The sequence below is a fragment of the Lactuca saligna genome, chromosome 5 (assembly GCF_052625555.1).
Source record: "Lactuca saligna cultivar CGN05327 chromosome 5, ASM5262555v1, whole genome shotgun sequence".
In the NCBI taxonomy this organism is placed as follows: Eukaryota; Viridiplantae; Streptophyta; class Magnoliopsida; order Asterales; family Asteraceae; genus Lactuca; species Lactuca saligna.
Window position 1 is genome coordinate 261,932,700 of NC_136421.1, and position 24,551 is coordinate 261,957,250.

The window sequence follows — 24,551 nt, forward strand, 5'->3', positions numbered from 1 at the left end:
TCAAGCCGTTCTGGGGTGCCGACCTACCCATGCCAGGCTATTATGGGGTGCTGACCTACCCTATGGTCTATCTCAACCGAACACGAGGACTATTTCACCCTTACTACTAGCACATAACATCATATCATAATCATGTTGTCAGACATATCTGGGGTGTCTGACCTACCCATTGGTCCTAACGATCGAATTAGGGACTAGTCCCTTTCTAATGATAATATTTCATATAACATGGCAACTAACAAACTAGCATACTCACATGTCTAGTAGTCTAACATACTCGCATAGCCAACAATCAGACCAGACAATTATCATAAAGATAACCATCCCAACTAACAAATTACTAGTGGCCCGGCCTTGGTGCCTTAGACCCAAACTCCTACTGGAAGGTAACTCACCTCGATGTCGTGTAGTGTCTGAACTATCCCTGGCGTGAAGGTCGGCTGTCTTCGACTCCTCAATCCCTACATGACAACCCTCAAGTCATCAAACAAAACATACAACCCTAACCAGGGTCAATACCAAAACCAGGCAGAGTCAAATTTGGTCAAAGTCAACACTTAGTTGACCTGATTCGCCGAGTTGGTCTACCAACTCGTCGACTCCAAACTCCACTAACCCGATCCAAACCCGACTCTACTCATCGAGTCTAGCAAGAACTCGATGAGTTATTCTTCATTCAAACCCTCGGGACCATCTTCATCTGACTCGCCGAGTTCTTCCTTGAACTCAGCGACTTCATCTCCCTCATAGGAATGTGTCCAGTCTACGACTCGCCAAGTTGTATGAACAACTCTTCGAGTCCATCTTCAAAGATTGGTAGATTTCCTTGGACTCACCGAGTCTGGTCATACACTTGTCGAGTCCCATGAGGTCCCTTTTCGTGTCTAAACATCTACAAGACTTTCCTCCCTAATAATCGGTCCATCCACAGAAAGGATTTCGTGGTCATTACACCGTAACTCGTCGAGTCCCAAGAACAACTCGTCGAGTCTATCCTTGATTAGTACTATACAGTCGATTTAAATGGGTCTTAACATCACAAAATCATAGATCTGGCCTCCTAAGGTCCATTTTATACGTAAAGTTTCCAACTTGGTGCACATACAAAGGGTCTTTGGCCCAAAAAGCCATAAAAGATGGCCTCCAAGGTGCATGGGGTGTTTATGGCAACAAACCCTCAGATTTAGGGTTTCACTCAACCAACACCTACTCGCTGAGTCAGTCTCCCGACTCGTCGAGTAGGTCACTTAAACTGTCCGCGGGTCACGACTCTACTCAACAATTTGGGCCTCCAACTCATCGAGTCCCAGAGAAAAACACAAAATACTTGAATAATAGGCATACTAGGAATTAGGTGTTACACTGTAGGTGTTTGTGAATGACGTGTTCACCAATGTACTCCATCCCCCTCATGGTTGCCTTACATACATATATGGCTAAGGAATCCCCTTAGCAGTAAAGTCCATCCCGATGATGATCCTTAGGCTAGGTCCCTTGTAATAGATTTTTAGGGACGTAAAGTGAGGATAACGAGAATGGCTAATCAGGGATATTGTTGGTTGATGAAATTAATAAATTTATTGTTGGTTGATAAAGTTAATAAATTTATTTATTGTGGGTTGAAAATCCCTATATGCTCACCAGACTCCCAAGCCTGACCCACTCAGCTTTCTATATTACAGGTAGTGAACAAGATCATAGTTGGATGGTGACAAGAGATTTTGGATTATATGCCAGTAGATGTAAATAACTGTTGTAAGGCCTATATTGTACAATTTATGTTTTTGGTCTGTATCGATGTGGACATCCCGAGTTTTGTAATGAAATGAAAATACATTTCTTTAAGAAATTCTTTGATAAATATTTTTTTTATCATATTTTGTTTTGGGTACAAATTCCGCAACACTTTTTGAAAGATTACTCTGATTTTATTTCAAAAGCATAAACGAAATCAGTCTTTTCTTGCCGAGAAAATGAGGATGTCACAAAATCTGTCTTTAGTTGAGAATTTTGGTTAACTAATTAGCCCTTTTTCTTTCTTGGTTATTCCTCGTATCATCACATCTGATTAGCAACAAATTGCCAAATGATAGTGTTGGATATGCCACAAGCAAGGTAAGGAGCAACTTTCCAGGCATACATAAGTAAAGGAAAGCTCTATGAAATCATCCATCCAACAACCCCATCATTCCATCTAGTCATGTAGTTGCTGCTTCGGGAATTATTGAATACTCATATAAGGAAGGTGAGATAATTCTTATGGTGAAGTTTGCAGGTAAATATTGAATATCAATGTGTAATAATTGGTTAAGTTTATGTTACAGTGAAGTTTGTATAAAACTTCTTTGGTGATCAGTTACATGATTGTTATAATTGGTGAAGTTTATGTTACAGTGAGGTTTGTAGAAAACTTCTCCGATGATCGATTGCATGATTGTTATCTATTCTACAGTTTGAAATTCTTTTGGAGATGTAAATACTTCATGTAAAATACCATCTGTTAGTGTTTTATCAACTGCATTTATGTGTTTTTAGTCATGACACATACAATCTTCCTTATTGATTCCAAATCTACACGTTTAACATTAACATGTACGTTTCCTAGCAAGGTCCTTTGGAGTTCTTGAGAATCATCTTGGTCAACAAAGTCATGGTTTCTGTTGGCCTATGGGTCTGTAAGATTTTCTTTCACATACTTATTTATTGTTATTTTTAGAATCTCATATACATGGGTATTAAATATGTAAAATCTCAATATTATCTCTTACATTTAATCTTTATTTTTTTTGTTAAATTTCATGTGGCAATTATTACACCTTTTAATTCCCCTTTTAGAGATGCCTCTACTCCAATTCATAGCAAGGTGGGTCATATTATTTATGACATAACTTAGATAAATTGACTTATGTTTATTGCTTTTTAGTATTCTTTCTTGATATTTTATAATCTCTTTAATTACTTTATGGTTCACATCACCTTGATTTGTGCCAAGAAAAATAAATAGAAAATAAAGGTGTTATAAAATGAGGATTTAGTTTTAATGCAAGTGTAAGTTAAGTAGTTAACCGAAAATCCTTTTCTTAGTTTAATCTAATACTTTTTTTTATGGACAAGTTAAATGTTTAATGAAAGTGATTATATATTCATATTTGTGCAGAGTCTACAGATTCAGAGAGGAATATAAACAACCTTTTTAATTTTTTTCCCTCCTTGTTACTTGGAATTCGATGTTTGCTACCGATTTAATGAATGCACACAACAATTTATTACAAGATAATAAAAATTTTAAAGGATTGAAAATTGCAACACGACATGTGACAACACATACTATTAAACTGTTAATTTCTGAGTGCGAATGTGGCGGTTTCATTGGGGTATCCTCTCAAAACATTGGTCAACTAAGAAACTCCTTTGCTGCAACAATTATTGTACTTGATCAAAATATGATGTTATTATGTGAATCTGCTCATGAATCTAGTTGAGGTATGCATGTAGTCATTTTTATAATATATTTTAGGTGATTTGGTTAAAATCTTTAAATTGATAGAATTTTTTTCTTCTTTTGTTATGAAAAGAGTAAATATTTGGAGATGTTGTTGCAGAGTTGAGAGGTCTGCCGGAGATCAAATGCAGCGTCTATTGGATGCCAGTTGAGGTTTGTTTTTTCGAGGATTACTTATTTTATTTTATTTTTTTAATCTTGGATGCCAGTTGAGGTTTGTGTTTTCGAGGATTATTTTTTTTTTAATTGAATGGATTTAGTTGTATTTAATTGATTTAATTTTATTTTTATATATGGTATATCTTGCGTCTTGCTTTTTGGGTTTTAATTAGCTTTTATTGCGTTTTTATTTTTATTTTTATAAATTTAAAAATTCATATATAGTGTCCATTACTGTTGTTTATGTTGAATTTACATTTTCAACTAAATATGTGACTTTGATTGAGGTAAACCAGATAAAGTGTTATGTTCATATTTTTGTTAAGTAAACAAATAATATATATATATATATATATATATATATATATATATATATATATATATATATATATATATATAATAATAATAATAATAATAATAATATTAAATGTAAGTAGGATGTTGTAATAAACAAACTTCAGAAATTATTGTGCTATTTCTCGCATTTAGGGGATGTTTAGATAGGAAAAAAAGCTAAGTTTAAGTGGTTCAATAAAATCCTTAAAAACCAGCTTATTGTTTTAGGAATAAGGTAAATAAGCTAATTTTAATAAGCATCTTTCCCTTGCTTATTGCTTATTGCTTATTCTCACCACAAATAAGCTAATCTAAGCACCCCTTTAACACTATATTTTTTTTTCTTATATCTTTCAAAATCCCGAGTTTCGGATGAAAAAAAAAACAAGAAAAAGTTTGAGGAAATGAGTGTTTCTTTTACCCATTTTTTGGGTGTTTTTATTTCTTTTTCCAGTACGATTTCAATTGGTATATGTTATGTAAGTAGAAATTAGGTTAATGTAATGTAACTCAATAAAATATTTATGCTCGTCTATTTCTTTGACGTATCCAACCATATAAAACGGGGATTCTTCCCTAGTTTAATGTAATCCGGTATTTAAATTTAATGAAAAACTTGTATTTAAAAAAAGGGATAATGGCTTAAAAGGGTAATATATTTTTCGATTTGTATACATTTGGTCACTGAGTTTTTTTCGTCCACATTTTCCCCTTCAACTTGTTAAACTGTACACATCTAGTCTTTATGAACGATTACTCTAGGTTAGTCGGAAAAAATAACTTAATAGGGTAATATATTTCTCATTTTGTAAACATTTAATCATTAATATTTTTGTACACATTTAGTCATTAATATTTTTTTTTGTTTCAAAATAAGTTATTTTTGTTTTTGTACTCATTCAGTACTTATGAATATGAGACAATCATTGATGAAGTGTGTGAGGTTGTTGATGTTTATGTGTAACGTTGCATTTTCACAACAATTTTTTTTTTCATTTCTAAATAAGACAAAAGTCACTAATTATAAATTTATTATTAATAAAAAACATTTATTCCAAAATACAGTTGTCGAAAATCAGAGTAATATAAGAAACACAGAATCCTCAATACTATTGATGAATGTGTACAATCATGCATTCGCCTTCCCACGATCAATGATAGAACATGAAAACATAATCAACTGGGCAAGCATAAAGTTTAGTGAGTTCCCCCAAAATACCAAATACAACAAATGCATTATCATGCATAACAGGCCCACACTGGCCAATTAGTCATAGGACTAGAATGCCAACATGCAACAGGTCCAATTAGCCATAAGATTAGAATACTCAGGGTTTGTCTGCATGTCGCCTTAACCCAACCGCTCTTCTCGAGCCTCCGTGTCTACGACTTATAGCCGACCCGCACCAGGTATCTTGGTCTACAACATATACCAGGGCTACTTTAACCTATCCCACCATAATATGACTATCCCATGTAAGATGTTGCGAGGAAAACCTAAATAAATCATTTATAAGTATTGAATGAGTACAAAAACAAAAATGACTTATTTTGCAAATATATATATATATATATATATATATATATATATATATATATATATATATTAAGGACTAAATGTGTACAAAAATATTAATAACTAAATATATACAAAGTGAGAAATATATTACCTATTAAGTCATTTTTACTGGTTAAACCTGAAGTAGCCAACCATAAAGACTAAATATGTATAATTTAACAAATTGAAGGGGTAAATGTGGATGAAAAAAAATATCAGTGGTTAAATGTGTGCAAATCAAATAATATATTACCATTTAAGTCATTATCCCTTAAAAAATTAAATGATTTTTATTTATTTTTTATTTAAATTTAAATAAAAAAATAAAATAGAGTGATGATAAATGACACCTACCTATGTAGCGGTGAGAATAACCGAGTATAACGAAAAGAGAGTTCGATAAACGGTCGTCGTACCTGATCCCAATGAGTTTGTAACCCTAACTTTTCTAAATTGGGGATGAAGAATTGGGACCCGACCATCGAAACGTGATCATCACTCTACACAAAAAGGAGAAGCGGACGAGACGTCGAACAAAACCCCTGCACTCCAAAGAAACAAGCGTCACATTCGACAACACCTGCAGCTCCTGCCAACAAAACCCAGTTGAGATCTCCCCCAAAACCCTTTCTCACATAATACCAAGAAAATGGAATTGTGACAGCAAAATCAAAAGGGTTTTCTCGATTTTGTTGTTGGATGACGTCCCATAGCTGGAGGGATGCCTACAGTGGTATGTCCGCCGACAATATCAAGGGTTTGATTTTAGCATTGTCTTCAAGTTTGTTCATTGGTTCTAGCTTTATTATTAAGAAAAAAGGTCTCAAGAAAGCAGGCGCTTCTGGTATTAGGGCAGGTAATTACACCAGTTAAGCAAATCATTATCTTTAATTACGCACTTCTATTTATTGTGAGTTATTTGGGTTGACAAAATTTTCAGTTTCCAAGACTTACCATTTCAATTGGTGAGACTAAAATGGATGGTTCAATTCTTTTTATTCCCATGCCTCTTTGGTTGATCTTTATATTTGTGTTGTCAGTTGATATTTGGTTGTTCACCTTAATGGTAGTCTTTTAGATAGTGAAATTGATTTTAAATTTGAATAATAGAAAAAGGCTTAAATGCAAGAAATAACAACATATTTTTGTTTATTCGGTTACTATAAAATCCTATTTTCATCGCATTTTGAAAAATCTACATGGTTATAGTAATGCCATCCAAATAAAAGTTAATTTTCACTGCCATAAATGGTAGATTTTTTTCAAAGTATAACATCTTAATAATGCTATAATTGGTTTAGATTTTTTCAGAGTACAATGTCTTACTAAGAATATAAGATGCTACATGACACAAATAAATAGAAGTGCATTACTATTTCTTGCATTTAGGAGTAAGTAAAACAACTATTTCTTATGCTTAAACAAACTAATGTGCTAATTCAAAGTATTAAGCTATAAGGTGTTTTAGGATACATTTGCTTCTTCCTGCTTTATTAATATTTGCTACTGATAATGCTTTTATGATTTTACATACCAACAAATTTGACCTTTTTTTTTTCTTTCAGGAAGCGGAGGATATTCATACTTGTATGAGCCTTTATGGTGGGTAGGCATGATAACAAGTGAGTTTCTTATTTCATGTTGTTCTGAGGATATTATGATTTACCCTTTTTACTTGAAATCTTGATTCTTAATGTAAACACTAACCTTCATTCAAATTTTTTTATACAGTGGTTGTTGGAGAGGTTGCAAACTTTGCAGCCTATGCATTTGCACCAGCTATTTTGGTTACTCCTCTTGGGGCTCTCAGCATTATAATCAGGCATGTTTATAAAATATTTGAGATATCGAAAAAAAATTCTACAAATAAGGACAAATTTGTAAAATGTTAGGACTTAGGGGTTGTTTCTTTCTTTTCCGTAATGATATGTGTGTGGATAATGTGTTGTATACAACTATACATAATGTCTGCTTCTTTTCTAGACTGAAATCTGAATAAACAGTCTAAATGAGACTTAATGACCATTTTACCCTTCCATTTCGAAAAACATATTTCACAATATTTATCTATTTTAACTATTTAAGAATATGAATCAATTAAACATGAGAGGAGTGTCTTAATACATTACATTTACACCCATGTCTTTTGGCCTAACCCATTAAGCTCATTAAGTCAAATAATAAACAACCCCTTAACTTATTTCCTAAACTTTCTCTATTAACTTGTTCTTTCTGCATTAGTAAAAAAGAAACACCTAGTCACTTACATATAAGCTTACCTATGTCATATTGCAGTGCTGTACTTGCACATATAATTTTACGAGAAAAACTGCATATTTTTGGAGTTCTTGGTTGTGCTCTATGTGTTGTGGGGTCCATTACAATCGTTCTACATGCTCCTCAAGAACGTGCAATTGAATCAGTCACAGAGGTATGGGATCTTGCTACAGAGCCAGGTAACAATCTTTTTTTTTTTTTTATTTAATTTAATTTTGGGGCTAAAATCTAAATGCACATTTATGCAAACAACTTTTCACATTTTTCCCACTTTCATTTTGCAGCTTTTGTTTTGTATGGGGTGCTGGTGTTAGTAGCTGTTTTTATACTTGTCTTATATTATATCCCATTATATGGTCATACACATGTACTGTGCTACATTGGAGTTTGTTCTCTAGTAGGTTCTTTGTCGGTATGTAACTTTCTTATTTCTTTTTTTTAGTTTATTCTCTTAATCTTTGTGTCTGAATATATATAAGGTTTTTTTTTTGTTTGTTTCACAGGTAATGAGTGTTAAAGGTCTTGGTATTGCTTTGAAGCTTACTTTTTCAGGAACAAATCAATTAGTTTATCCTCAGACATGGGCTTTTACCTTCTTTGTTCTGCTTTGTATCATTACTCAAATGAATTATTTGAACAAGGTATTGTATTAAGTTGTTCTTTTTACATTAAGTCAAAGAAAAAATTCATACTGAGTGCATGTTTTTTGGGTGCAATATTGACTACAGGCTCTTGACACCTTCAACACGGCTGTTGTGTCTCCCATATACTATGTTATGTTCACGTCTCTTACTATCTTGGCAAGTGTGATCATGTTCAAGGTAATTCTTTGTCAAAATAATCAACTACATTTGTGTTTTTCTTTGCACAAGTATTTGTTTATCCATTAAGTGGTATCTAGATAAATGATATGTTTAAGAGCATTTTTAAGTTTGATTATTTGAACAGGATTGGGATGGGCAAGATCCTACACAAATTATCACAGAACTTTGTGGGTTTGTGACAATTCTTTCTGGAACTTTTCTTCTTCATAAAACCAAAGACATGGTTGATGGTATTCTTCTTTACCTTTTTCATCACCTTCATATTCTTTCTAATACAAAATTTTATGGCACCGGACTGGACTAGCTTTCTAGTGCTATTTTGTAGAGAGTGGGTCCCTGTCAGTGTCAGTGTCAGTGTCAGTGTCACTCTGCATCACTCTGTATGTGCAAAGCATTTACATCTTGTGTATCAATGACAGGTCCAGTGAGAGTCTCCAAGCACATGGATGAGGAAGATGGTATGTATAATGAAGGCATCCCTTTGAGGACGAGTAATATGAATATGAGGCTAACATGATGTGTTTTTTTTAGCAAACCACATTGTATTTTTACTTTTGGCCTTTTCATTAGCTAGTGGAAATCGATTTTGTTAACTTTAATCATGTTTGTTAGTTAATTATATCTGTCATATAAATTCAGCATGTTGATTATAGAAAATGCACCTCCTTTTCTATTATGTAATATGTATGGTGTTCATAAGTGACATTTCTGTTGACCTTGATGTATGTCAGTTATCAAGTTTGCTAAAAAAATCATATCCTAATAACAAGACCATATTTATAATGATAAAATTTATTAAATATTCTTTTGCGAATAGTTATAATATTATTTGAGTAAATTGTATATTGATGATTTTTTTATTTTATTTTATTTTTTTTTATATATTTGTAAGGATTAATTACCAAGAGTAATAATGTTCAAGAAATAGTATATAAGTGTTGACTTGGTTGTTATATGCGATATCCATAAACAAAACGAACAAAAATTGCAAACGAAATTTGAGTTTTGGATTTGAGACAACAAAAATTTGAAAGTTATGAATGTCAGGAGTTAAATATAAATTCCCCAGAGATGAGGGACAAATTTGCAATTTTGGATATAGCCTGATAGGTGCTGGAATTTGTGTGTTTTGACCGACTAAAGAGTAGAAATGATATACTATAGGGACCAATACATTAAATTTCTCATTTAGGGACTAAACCTGTTACAAACGATAGAATATAGGGACCAAGTCATTAAAAGTTCGGCATATGAAACGTAACCTGCTTGGTGCTGGAGGAATCAATTTCTTCTCTCTCACGCGCACGAAACAAAGAGTAAATTCAGTAATGGAAAACATCGGCCCCTTGATCAGAGGCTACCTCACGAAGCTAAAGCAAGCATCGGTGTTGTGGGTCGAAGGTTTTCGAGAAGCTTGCTGTCTCCACAGAGTCGTCATCTACTGTCTCAGGTTCTCTAATTTTATTTCCACTTTTACAGAAGTTGCTTCTTCAATTTCGACCTTTTGTTTTAATTTTTTTGTTCGCTTCTGAAGGTCGAGGCAACTGATGATTCGAACCGGACAGTGCTTTCTCTTAAACGGTTTTATCTTTTTAGGGAGGTAATATCTTGCTCTGTTAATTTGTGCTGATGATTCCGAATACTTGTAACTATTGTAAAATTGAGTTGATTGAAGTAAAACGATCCTACCTATGTTCCTGAAAGAGTTACTATTGGATATTTGGAGGTCGTTAGTTAACGTTTTTAACTTCAAAATTGACTAGAATTAGTTTGTCTGCGTAGATCACATTGATAATTATGTCTGATTATATAAAGAACATTACGATTGCGGAAATCTATGCCAAATTTGAACCTCAAAATTGTTTAGGTTTGAATCTATAATCGTGTAGAATTCACAGTACTTAAATAATCATAGCAATGCCATCCAACTACAAAGCAATTTTCACTTCTATAACCTAGTAATCTAGTATCAAAGTACAATGCTATAATTGGGGAATTTTTTCAAAGTAGAATGCGTAATGGGAGAAAGTGCAAGTAAAATGTTGGAATCGAAACAAATGAAATTAAGATGCTACAATAAACAAATAAAGGAAAGTGCGATGCTATTTGTAGCATTTAGCCCTAAAAATAAATTATTTGTTTATGAGTTTCCTGATGCATAATGTTCAACTGTTACTAAGTTGCAATTCTCATTCGACCTTATACTCTATATGGTGATCTAAACTTGTATTATTTGCAGTATTTTCATTCTAAGATCTCTTATCATTCCAACACTACAATGGATACTACCCTTTGGAGTCTCGGATGTTGAACAAGATCTATGCTTCTCGCATATGCCTATAAGATTGTATGCCTTCTTACGACTTGGACTCTTACAACTTATTTATGTGAGTATACAATAGGAAACTTGGTTAATTTATGTGTACATTGTCTTCGGTTAACATCTTTGATCTAAAGATGCCTACTTTTAACAATCATCGAGAATTAATTCTTGAAATGTGAGTTGCCAATTTGCCATGATGCCTACAATCTCAAAATGCTAAATATGTTTGTTCTCAAGTCTCCAGATTTCCTTTGTACCCAGTGAACCCCATCTGCTTGAGAGATTTGACCTGTTTGACTTCTCTGTCGTTTGAAGTAGATGTTTTGTGATTTTGAAATGCTGCAAATGCCATGAATAGCATTACTGATGAGTTGATATGATTTTGGTTGTGAACAGGGTCTATGGTTCTACCCTTTGTACATATTCAGCTTCATTTTAAGCACTATCTGGTACATTTTTTATTTATAATGAGTGTTAAATACAGCATTTTCCACCCACATACATAATAAATAACAATCGATTTTGATTAATTATACTGCTTATATCTAGGTACAACGATATTGCTCAGTTTGGTCTTACAGTGACTGAAACACCTAGATCAACCAATCCAACTCCATCTAACAATAACAAAAAAGAGGCATCAACTTCAGAAAATACAACACAAACACATACACATGTTGATAAACCAACTGACCTTGGCCGGTAAAAAAAAAAAAAAAACTTTTTGGAGTTGCTGATTTAGTTGCCATAACCATAAATAACATCATACTTATTTTCAGGGTCATGATAGGAATAGCTGAACAAGGCTATTCACTCCTCCTATTGACCTTTTTCTTTCTCGAGGTATATACATATATATCATATTTCATATTTCATTGTTGTTTTTAAGTAATAGATAGATAGCCTTTGGTAATTATATAACAGGTTTACCTCACGGGTTTGGTGCCTTATATTGGGAAGGCACTTAATTTCATACTTCTTTCGTGGATGTATGCCTACTACTGCTTTGAGTAAGTGGCATGGCTGATGGCTTCCTTTTTTTTTTTTTTTTTTTAAATATTGTGGCTTCTCATTTGATATTTTTATAGGTACAAATGGAACTTCTCTGGTTTGAGTTTGGATAAAAGGCTTGACTTTTTTGAGTCAAACTGGGCGTTCTTTGCTGGTTTTGGTGATTTTTCTTTTTATTTTTCACTTACTTGCATCTGCATCTGGATATCAGTTATTTAAAATATGAAAAATGTACTTTCAGGATCTCCTTGCGTTTTGGCTATTTTCTTCTTTTCTCCTTTAGTAAGTTATGGTGTAATGGCTGTACTCTTTCCAATGGTAAATGCTCAAAAACCTTTAATCAAACTCATACTATTTACTATATCAGAAATACAATTTCAAGATAGTTATTTCTTCACTCGTTTCTTAATATTATAACGACACTTAATTGTTCGTGTCTCAGTTTGTTCTGACTGCAGCAGGCTCAGATGCTGAGAGCGTGGTCAACTCTCAAAAAATGAAATGGAGGGGTCAAGAATTGGGAAAGCTTCCGATATTTTATGTTGCGGATAAGTTATTGTAAGAAATCTATTTATTTCCCCAAAAAAAAAAAAAAATTATGTTAAGCTAAAATTTGTCTTAAATAATATGTTTTTTTTTTTTATAGGATGCGAATCTTATCTCTTCTTCCTGTGGAACCTCAAGGACAAACATCCGACAAGAAAGCACTCTGAAACCAACACGCTGACCCTAAGTAGTACTTGGAAAGCTACATTGTACAAAGATCAATTTTACTTGTTTTATGGTTGCAATCATTAAATTAATTAGTTTGTGTGTAGTTTCAAGTTTTTTATATGTTCATTAATTCATTTTTCTAGGATTCCAAAAAAAAAAAAAAAATCATTGGTTTTTCACTTTTTTGATTAGTTCTTCTAAACGCACACTCAAACACGCAACTTTGGAGTTTCGTTTTTCACTCATAATACAGGGGGTATTTATTGTAAAAATGAAGCTAGAGGGTAGTTGTATGTCTATGCATGAAACCACAAGGCCTTTGTATGCGATTAGCTCTTGGCATCTTCATTAAGAACATCAGTCAATAATGAATTAAGGGTGAAAATCAAGTGAATCATAGGTTTTTTTTTTTTTTTTTTTTTTTTTTTTTTTTTTTTTTTTTTTTTAAATACCGATTGGAAAATCTTTTTATCCATTTTAGTAGGTTTTCCTTCCTAGTCACGCGCCAAGTAAGCAGGTGAGTGAACCCGTTGAATCAATACTGAGTTGACTTGATGACACACATGCATAAGATTAATTACTGCCTTTAATTTCTACCGACATCCCGCCAACCCTTATAGTCGATTGAGTTCCAGGATTAAGTCTATGTATTAAATGGGGACACACCCATGTGGGGTTTGATGTAAAACAACCCTGAAACTTGTTTACCATATTTGGCCAAACACTTATCGATAAGAACCCTTAAAAAGCAACAATGTCGGCTCTACCACCTTCACCCGACTCTTTAAATTCTGGTGAAGACATCAACTACCATGTGCTCCATTCAATCTTCTGTGAATGGGGTCAGAAGATTGCAGATAACCATGTGCTCTAGGATTAGGTCTGTGTATTAAACGGGGACATACCCATGTGGGATTTGATGTAAAACAACCCTGCAATTTGTTTACCATATTTGGCTAAACACTCATCGATAAGAACCTTTAAAAAGAAACAATGTCGGCTCGACCACCTTCACTCGACTCTTTAAATTCTGGTGAAGACATCAACTACCATGTGCTCCATTCAATCTCCTGTGAATGTAGTCAAACGATTGCAGATAACCAATCTAAAATGCAATGGTTGAAGGAGCAACTCGGACAAGACTATATCGTGTGCATGATCGACCACATCAGTCTCCAACATAAGTTGGATAACCATGATCAGAAGTTTAAAGTTGTTGGTGTTGCGATGGATGGCATAATGGTGGGATGCTCGTGTGGCTGGTGGTTGTGCTCCATTTCGTTGTTAAGCTAGGGTGATGGGTGAATTTGAAGCAATGGTGGTTACGAAGCATATTAGTATGTAGATTTTGTGTTTTTATTTTTATATTTGCTTTTTTGGCGATATATGTAAAAGATGTGTCTCTATGACAAATATTTTGTAAGTGAACCCCACTGATGAATCAAAGACCAGTCTTCATAACAAGCGTTTTCTAAGTTACATGTTTTTTGTTCATTGCATATAATCATATTTTCTAATTTTTATCTAGATTTTTTTTGTTGAAAGTGCATTAGAAATGGGAAGAAGGAAGAAGTGGGGATGTTAGTGACCCCACGTGCCTTGCACAGTGGGGGTAATTAGTCTTTTCCACATACTAGCAATCAATTAAAAGTTTCTTCTATACCTACTTGTTTCATTCCTGCATATTGTTTTCTTCTTCAAATACTCTCCACTGTGAAGCTACATAATGAAGAACATGGAATGTGGATGTGGAAGTGAGGCTATAATATGAACATCATGTACTACCAATAACCCAGGAAGGCCATTCTATACATGTCCCAAAAAGTAATTTACCATTTGTTCATTTTGTGATGTTAACCCTAGTTTTCTTAACATGTACTAATTTATGAAAATAATTGGAATCAGAATGCTCGTTCAGGTTTTATAGCTTGGGTTGATGAAATGTAGTGCAACAATGCAGGTGTGATCATAAGTGAGTTGTTTAGGTTGAACAAAAGGCTTCAATCCGAGGTATTTAAGTTGAAGATGTACCTAATATGTAGTTGGGTATTTTTTGTGTTTAATTATGTACAAGTTGTAATCAAGGTCATTTGGGTTAAATTATGAATAACTTGTAATATACTTTGTTTTGGTTTGTATGTTTAACATGAATGGTTGTTGTATTAATTTGGTTATTATATTACATTAAACTTAATGTCTTAATTGTTCTAGTGGCCATTGATGTTACCTTACATCTTATTCAAGGACCAAAAGCAAACTATTAGACCACATGTGTTAACTGATGTTACAAGGACCACATGTTCCCTTGTAACCTAACCAAATTAACATTGATTCCTGGAACTATTGACCTTATGTTCCCTTGGGTAACATGTACCATGCACGATCAAGAAAACAAGTACATATATTTCTTAAACAAACTAAGTGTCTCAAAAAACATAAGTAGTACAAATCAGTCACAAACAAATAAACAAGTACATATGTTTCTTAAAGAAATAAAGTTATAAGAAATCCAAAAAAAAAAATCAACCTAGTACAACCCAATTCCAAACATAACAACTAAGTACAACCAAGTACAAACATAACAAGTTCAAGGAAAACATATCCTACTTATTAAGGTCCAATGGGTTTGCACTAGTATATCATTTCCCATCTTTGCTCTTAAATCTCTTAGAAAGTTTCATCTTGATGATTCTCTCTGATTTCTTTGTTTTACACTTACCCACTGTTTTTCTCCATTTTTCCTTTCAGGCACTGATTTTGATCAACTGCTTCCTGCACCAACTCCTCGTGCTCCTTCACCATTTTCATTGACAATTGTTTTCCTTTTTATCACATTTAGTTTTGGCCTCCTTCCAACTTGAGGTTTTTGCACTTGAGGTCTTTCAGCTTGAGGGCATTTTACCTTATTATGCCCCACTTGCTACACACATTGCATGATATTTTTCCCCTGCCTTAGGCACATTGTGTTGTGGGAGATTTTCTGATGCGGCTCTTCTTATGTTAACCTTTGGTTTACCTAACATTCTACAGTTCATTGGTAGAATATGTGGTATGAAGTCAGTAGGTGACCACATATTGCTACAATTCATCCCATGAATCAGGTACTTGTAAGTGTTCTTGTATACAACACCATAGAACTTGTATCCACATAAGTACCAACATCTCTATTAAAAAAATGAGATAATTGCAACTAAATGAACGCATCCATACCCATTAAGTTGCCACACTATACAAGTACAAGTCTTCTTGTCTAGGTCAACAACATAGGACTCAGCCATGTTTATTGCTTCAAATTGGTTTAGACCACTTGGTAAAACCTACCAATACCTATTGCAAACATGGAATAAGTAAGTACCTAAATACAATTACGAGTGTAAAGATTAGAAAGTACCTTTGAGCTCTTTTCAGTTGATTTATTAGGAGTGTAATTGCCGGGCAAGGCTTCTAATCAGACCATGAACTACCTTTGATCTTTAAATTGTATATCCTCTCCATAACATACAATCTAATATCCTCTAACATGGTGATGATTGGCTTTTTTCGTTGCATCGCTGATGACACTGTTGAAGCTCTCAGATAATCCATTCTCCACTGCATTACACATCCTCCCCTCTTGAAAGAATGATTTACTCCAAAATTTGGGGTTTCTTTCCATAAGATAAGCAAAAGGCTGCAAGGTTAAGCACTTAAATCTCCTTCATGGAAGCATTGAATAAAGGCTTAATGGATACCTTGCTTGCCTTCCAAAACATGGTCTCATAGTGTACACCAGTGAATCTTTTTTCTAAAGTTGGCAACAATATGCCTTGCACACTGCCTATGTGTCGTGTTTTTGTTTGACATGACAGTGTTTTAAGTAACACGAACACGATACGACACGACACGATGTCATGTTTTTTTTAACTAACACGAAAACAAACAGATTAAAAAGCAACAAACACGACACTACACAACAAATATAAAATAAAATAAAAATTAGTTTATTTAATTAATACTTAATCATATATGACACAACAAACACAAAAAACATGAAAAACATGACAGACAAATACTAAATCGTATCAATTTCGTGTCGAATTTGAGCACGAACATGACATGACACGACGCTGTGTTTTTTACACTTGACACGAACACGACACGAAAGCAAATTTGAATTTTAGTTTTGTCCCAATTTCGTTTCGTATCATGTATTTTTGTCGTGTCGTGTCATCAACTGCCACCCCTAGTAGGCAGTACTTCTTTGATAGCCTCTAATAGCTCCTCTCCACCCTTACTTTAGCCCATCAAAATACAAGTAAAACTTGCTAAAATAATTCTTATCATCTGGCATAGAATTGACATCCATTTTGACTATTGATCTTGTATTTGATCTTCTAATCTCCTCACCATATTACCAGAGCTTTGCATAGTGCTCCATTAGTGTTCCTTCAATCAGTTCAATTACATACTTCTTTGCTTTTCTACACTGTCCCATACTCACATCTATACCAAATTTCTCTTTAACATCATTCCTAAGTAGCCTGACACTAACCTTTTGTTTCTGTAAGAATTGTGTCGTGTAATGAGTACTAATCCAGGAATAGTTCACAACTGAACCTAACTTGAAGTTTCTTGCATAATTATGCTCATTTATGAGACTCTTAATCTAGAAATACTTTTCCTCACTCATCCAAGAAGCCCACATTCTAAACTTCCACTGTCCAGAACAACATTTCATTAATAGTCTCCTACTATCATTTTTTTTGTAACATAACTAATAACTTTGCAACAACATAGTTACACATCATATGTTTCAAATCTCATACCTAAAAAAAGCTTCTGCTTTTTCTAATAAACATTATCATTATAAATAGCTAGGTCATTATATATTACCTCATCCTAAATGATCATATGGCTCCTCACTAGGTGGACTATGTGGGGTGACTTGCTTCTTTGGGCACAACTTACTCAGAAACTCATCATTTTTTATTGTTCATAGGAATGCACTTATCTTGTTCAGTGTCCACTTCCATGTGAATGTCATCATCTTGCCACCTTGCAAATCCTCCCTTGCACCTTGGATATCATCCCGTCCACCATGTAAATCATGCATGTCGATTCCATCATCTATATCCATACAACTTTGCACTTCTTCATGAACTTCATTTGCACTAGACAATTCGTCTAAAGAACCGCAAACTTTTACTTGCTCTTCAAGAATCCATTGATGTACATTAACACCAAGATGGTGTTGGTGATTTTGATCATCAATGTTATTTAAGTGTAATGAGATTACTTTGTGTTAACCAAAAATGATCTTGATAAATATTAAACAAGTAAGGAAGGTGTGGAGTACACACTTGTTTAAGTTTGATCAAGTTTCAAAGTACACTGTCATTTAGGGGCGAAGCCCCTGAACGAACGGGGGTCCGGGGGCAGCGCCCCTGGGAGCGGGGTCCAAGGGGCAGAGCCCCTGGCTGGGATCAGAAAATTGATTTTCCAAATAATTGACCATTGGTTTGACCCTTATCCATATATCCGTTTTATGACAGTTTTTATGGTTTTATGACAGTTTAAAACTGTCATATGACAGTTTTCAGACAAAGTTGTTAAAAGTTGGTTTTGGTCTCATTTTCTTGGACATACGAAAATATCATCAAACATTCTTTGTTCTTGTCTCTCTGAGTCTTATCCAATTGAAGATTTGGGAGTACCACCAAATACTTCGATTTGAAAGTGATAATCACAATTCTCAGAATTTCCAAGCCTTTCTAAACCCAAATTTCTAACATAAATCGAAGTATTTTGTGATCATGGCAAGTGGCGATTCTGTGAAGGATATGACAAGCAAGTTTAACAAATTGAACAAGTTTGAAGGACAAGATTTTCGTAGATGGCAGAAGAAGATGCACTTTCTCCTTACCACTCTGAAAGTGGTATATGTTCTGAGTACACCCATGCCAGTCTTACCAGAATCTGTTGAAGATGAACCTTTGGAGGCAACAACAAGGAGATCAAAGTGGGAAAATGATGATTACATATGTCGTGGTCATATTCTCAATGATATGTCTGACTCTCTTTTGATATCTATCAAAATTTCGAATCTGCAAAAGAACTGTGGGATTCTCTTGAATCCAAATACATGGCAGAAGATGCTTCTAGCAAGAAGTTTCTTGTCAGTAACTTTATGGGTTACAAAATGATTGACTCTAGGCCTGTTATGGAACAATTCCATGAAATGTTAAGGATCCTGGGACAGTTTGCTCAACACAATCTGAAAATGGATGAAGCCATTTCTGTAGTTCCATGTAATCCATGTCGGTGGTGATTATCCTCAGAAGCATACCCTACTTCGATTAGTTCCATGTAATCCATGTCGGTGGTGATTATCCTCAATCTATCAGGAAAGTCAATATTGGGCATGCAAAAGTACACATTCACACATCTCTCAACAAGAAATCTTTGAAGGAACTCCACAAATTCATTCTTGTCCATTCCAGCAAATCAACATCAGCAAATCTTTGCTCGACTCCATCTGAGTAAATAATAGCAGGGTACCTGGTAAAATTTTTGGCAAAATGTAGATCAATCTTCATGTAAATGGCCATAGCAATGACACAGTTCGTTGATTTGAGCGACAAACAATTGAAGAACAGGGTAGGACCGAAGAACAGTTGAACAAAGGATTTGGATGAGGATGTTATAGAAGAAAGAGTTCGAAAGAGACAGTTGAAGGGTTTCAAACGTAAAATATGTCTCATTAACTCATATACACGTGATAATGACATCGTCTTAACTAATCTAATTGGATATTACGTGGAATTAGAAAAATGCTACGTGGGATGGGTGTCACCAGGTGAGCCCTTCATATTTACGAAAGTGCCAATTTAAAACCAGAAAACAAAAATATATGCCCTTAAAATACAAAAAATACTCACAAGAGACCATTTAAATCATTATACGTAAGTTTGTTAGGTACATAAACAATAACCTTATTAAAAATAAAAGCATCAAATACTAAATTATAACTACATAATTAGTAACCAAACAATTTATTTTATTATATCCGCACTTATGTATTTTGATGATTAATATTTATATGTTTTGAATGTTATGAAAATGTTTATAACAATCGTATTTATTTTAATTCAAAAAAATAATTGTGATTGTATAAATTATGAACATAAATACTTGAAAATTGTTAATATTTATGGAAACCAGATAATTGCAAATTCTGTTAGCTCACACATTATGAATTTAAGATTGGTGTGCGTTGTGTCAAAATTGAATGATGACTTGAAATGATTACCAACAACCAATTGTGATTAATAATTCTTAGATTGTTATATATCGTTGAATTTTATTATTTTCATGTTATTTAAAATTCATATATAACAAAAAAGCTAATCACTTTATAATGTGGGCCACCCAAATTTCGAAGAGATTTTGTACTGGATTTTTAAATGGAATGGAAATGACTCCACGTTGTCAACAAATTTTGACCCTGTGCATGCAACATGCCGCTATTTGTACAGAAGTTTTCGTAAGTTTTGAATTTATTAATGTTATTAGTAGAGAATGAAATCTCTTAAGTATCATAAATTGCGACTTTACCTAATTATAAGAATTATTTTTATGATCTATAATTTATTATAAGAGTTTCGGTTATATGTATTATAAAGAATTTTCTAAATACAACCATTGTAATATATCATAACGTCAAATACGATAAATTTAAAAATGATTCCTTTTTCGTTTGTGGCATTTATTTAACCTCAAAATTAAAATAAAACGAATCAAGGAAAAACTTGTTTGTTGTTTATTCTATCGTATTATTATTATTATTTTAGAACCATAAAAGACTTTCAATGGAAGAACAAATTTTGACAGATAAGATAGAATCTTCTACAACCAAAGCCAATAGGATAAGCCATGATTGATACAAGAGATATAGAATAAAGGATATTATATTATATTTATGTTATATTATTAAAATAACATTAATGTATCATAATCTTTATTATGAATTGAAATATTAATTGTCGTTGGAAATAAATTGATTTGAATTTGTTTTTAATTTAAGAACTTTTCCTGTAAATCATTTAAGATTCCAAAAACGTTAACATGGACGAGTTGGCTCTAAATTTATTGTCCGATAGTTGATAGGTTGAGGTATCGAGCAACCTGCAAAAGAAGAACCGCCATATATTTTCGACCTTTTTAATGGCACTAAACAGTAGTCATAAACTCATAACCAAGCTATATGAGATAATGACTCTGATGACAAATTACTTAAGAAAATAGTTTGAATAAATGTTGGTGATTTGTTATCATTAATATTATTTAAGTGTAATGGGATTACTTTGTTGATCAAAGGTGATCTTGATAAATATTAAACAAGTAAGGGAGGTGTGGAGTACACACTTGTTTAAGTTTGATCAAGTTTTCAAAGTACATTGTTATTTAAGGGCGAAGCCCCTAAACGAACGAGGTCCGGGGGCAGCGCAAGTTCTTGTCCCTCTGAGTCTTATCCGATTAAAGAATATTGGGAGTACCACCCAAATGCTTTAATCTGAAAGTGTATTACACAATTCTCAGAATTCCAAACATTACTATACCTCAAATCTAACAATAAATACTGTTAAAAGCAGGGGAGATTATTCATTATAGGGCATACAAGTATGACCCTGGGAATGCTTTTAGTATCGTCTTTGTTTATTTTTCTTAAACTATATTTTAACTATATGAGAGTGTCACGAAATTAGTCGTACGAAAGGAAGTTGAGTTTTATTCACAAAACTGGGAGTGGGAGAACAGTCATGGTCTGTGTTGTTAAAAAAATAGCGTTCCTATATTAGTGTACTAGGCAAATGTCCGCGTGTTGCGCACAAATATCTATATGGGTGAATTTTTTACAAATATATGTTTTTTTTTAAATATAACAATAACATTATTGTTAAATTTGATATAATAATTTGTATATTAAATTGATATAATATATAGATTATTTTGAATTATATGGTAATATATAAATCTATTAAAACTGCATAATCTCAATCGTTTGAATGACTTCTATCAGCGAGTTACTCATGAATAAATTTAAATATAATATATGGTTTAATGTTATTTATAGTTGTTATTAATAATTATTTTTTTTTTAAAATTTATTTGCTTAATGTTTTAATTTCTAACATTATACCTTGTTAAAATATCAAACATTATTTTTTTTATTTTAAAGGCAACAATATAAATATTTATATAGATTTATTTTTAACTATTTTTATTGTAAATTATTTTAAACTACTTATTTGAAAAATTTTCACGATTATAAAAACATATTTAGGAAATATTTTAGTTAAATTGATATTACAATTTAGTTTTTGCATTTATCACTTTTAACTATTTACAAAATATTCTTTGTTTTTTTTTAAGTGGAACTGAAATTTATATTTAAGTTGACACTGTAATTTTATATTTAAATTAACAATTTAAGTATTTCGTCCAAACTATTCAAAAGTTGTAACTTTAAACTGATAATGGTTTACATATAACAACATTTTAAATCTATTAAATTAAGTATAATATGTTAAAACTTAAAGACGTAAGTTTATAAGTATAAGTAAAGATATTATTTTAAAACTGAAATTAGTTTATTTATGATTACACTTTACGTTTGATATTTATTTAAACTTAATAACCAACTTATAATCATTATTAGAAAGACACTACAATTTATCATTTTTAACTATTTACAAAATATTTTTTTAGATTGTTTAAGTTAAACTAAAATTTATATTTATGTTGACCCTATAATATTATTTTTAAATTAATAATGTAAGTATATTATACAAATTGTTCCAAAATTATATATTTAAAATGATAACGGTTTACATCCAACAATATATTAAAACTAATAAATTAACTATAATATGTTAAAAGTTAAAAAAACGTAACTTTATAAGTAGAAGTAAATATATTATTTTAATATCGAAATTTAAATTATATATGATCACACTTTAGGTTTGGTATTTATTTAACCTTATTAACCAACTTATATTTATTATTAGAAAAAATTGAAAAGTCAAGGAAGTTTCAAATGAATGTGGTGAAAGGAAAAATGCATGTGAGTTTCAAATGAATGTGGTGAAATGAAAAATGAATCCTTTATAAGTAGAAGTAAATATATTATTTTAATAAAAAACATAATTTTATAAGTAGAAGTAAAGATATTATTTTAAGATTGAAATTTAGTTTATATATGATTACACTTTAGGTTTTATATTTATTTAACCTAATTACTAAATTATAACCATTATTATTAATATAAAGAAATTGAAAAGTCATGGGAGTTTCAAATGAATGTGGTGAAAGAAAAAAAGAATGGGGTTTCAAATGCATGAGATTCAAGAAAAAAATACTAGCTTTATAAGTATTTATGATATGGTCTGTAAGATCTTAAGAACGTCCTAAAAATTCTATTCTATACGTATTTATATCATTATTTACTCATCAATAAATAGGAATGACAAAATAGTAGTTAACATTAGTTCCAAATAGTTTCTACTTAGGAATTTACAACAATAGTGACACCAAACCGATAGGCTTCGGTTTCAAAAATTAAAACCCAATAAAATTTAAAGTTAGCTACAAAATCACCATTTAACCAAATGTTAGGTTGGGACTTAGCAACTCTTAAGAATATAAGAATCCTTATGTAGAAGGATAACGTAAGCATGTGTTTCATACCACAAACAATATGTCACACCTCATGCATTTGAATGAAAAGGAAGGAACCTATGTTGTTTATATAAGGGATAAGTTGGATGTAGGATGAGATGCATTGTTTCTAAAACTGAAAGTAAAATCAATGCCTTGAAAAAAAACACGAAAGACAAAAATCGACCATGAGACCTTAAACTCTAAAGGTGAGGCGCTGAACCATGTGAGCTACAATATATTTTGAGTTATCCCATGCCGATATACACACACACAACATATATATATATATATATATATATATATATATATATATATATATATATATATATATATATATATAAAAGTTCCAATGTAATTGACATTTATTGTGTTATTGTGTAAGTGTATAGTTACTTTCATCTTACACATAGACATGAAGTATTTAATATAAATACATGTTGTATGTTCCTATTATCTGTGTTCCTGGTATCTATGATAGATAAACGATTTATACATGTTTTACTTGATTTAAACTATATATGTATTTTTTTACCTACAAATATATTGGGTAAAGATTGGTAAATGAAATATGATATAGATGATGGGAGATGTAAGATGATATAGATGATGATAGATGAAAGATGAAATAGATGACGACATGCCTTGACTTTAAAGATAACGTCATCTAACAGAGTATATCTGATAGTCATAGATTATTCTAGACAGTCCAGTGGAACGCTAGTAGGCTCACAACCTGTAAGTATTTGTGAACCATGTATTCATCCGATGTACTATAAACACCCATTGGCATGTATTATAGGTGGACTCCATAAAATAGTACTATCAACAAAGAAGATAAACTCTGGCAGTTATGGACTTCGTGCGTATAAGATAAACACTAGCAGCTATAGACTTAATTCCTAATATATAACACTGGCAATTATAGACTTAGTGACTATTAGATAAACCCTGACAACAATGGACTTCGTGCCTATTTCTTAGGACAAATCATTAGGATTAAATATGGAAGAATACCTACTGACAAGTATCATGGAGGAATCCCTAAACTAGTACTACCAGCATAGATGATACTTACGGTATATCCTTAAGAATAAAGAAGATAATACGGGATGATGTGACAACCCGAAATTTCTATCTTGTACAAACCCT

General features: G+C 32.3%; 2 protein-coding genes across 4 annotated transcripts; both read left to right on the forward strand.

Annotated features, from left to right (window-relative positions):
- Positions 1-5,929: 5,929 nt before the first annotated feature.
- On the forward strand, positions 5,930-9,381 carry LOC145047608 (putative magnesium transporter NIPA4). Of its 2 annotated transcripts, none has more exons than XM_078995909.1 (9): positions 5,930-6,423; positions 7,121-7,177; positions 7,287-7,377; positions 7,851-8,011; positions 8,117-8,244; positions 8,336-8,473; positions 8,561-8,653; positions 8,781-8,886; positions 9,076-9,381. In XM_078995909.1, exons 1-9 carry the CDS (start codon positions 6,255-6,257, stop codon positions 9,171-9,173), a joined length of 1,041 nt encoding a protein of 346 aa, XP_078852035.1. In that variant the 5' UTR covers positions 5,930-6,254; the 3' UTR covers positions 9,174-9,381. The 2 variants fall into 2 exon arrangements, with proteins under 2 accessions (XP_078852035.1, XP_078852036.1); XM_078995910.1 differs by having other exon boundaries at positions 5,930-6,411.
- Positions 9,382-9,919: 538 nt separating this feature from the next.
- On the forward strand, positions 9,920-12,807 carry LOC145047609 (etoposide-induced protein). 2 transcript variants are annotated; one of them, XR_013682295.1, is made up of 11 exons: positions 9,920-10,106; positions 10,191-10,256; positions 10,896-11,043; positions 11,376-11,428; positions 11,529-11,681; positions 11,759-11,822; positions 11,904-11,989; positions 12,068-12,150; positions 12,232-12,308; positions 12,449-12,548; positions 12,637-12,807. XR_013682295.1 is itself a non-coding variant. In XM_078995911.1 (11 exons), exons 1-11 carry the CDS (start codon positions 9,985-9,987, stop codon positions 12,701-12,703), a joined length of 1,035 nt encoding a protein of 344 aa, XP_078852037.1. In that variant the 5' UTR covers positions 9,920-9,984; the 3' UTR covers positions 12,704-12,807. The 2 variants fall into 2 exon arrangements, 1 of the variants encoding a protein (XP_078852037.1); XM_078995911.1 differs by having other exon boundaries at positions 12,433-12,548.
- Positions 12,808-24,551: the final 11,744 nt, after the last annotated feature.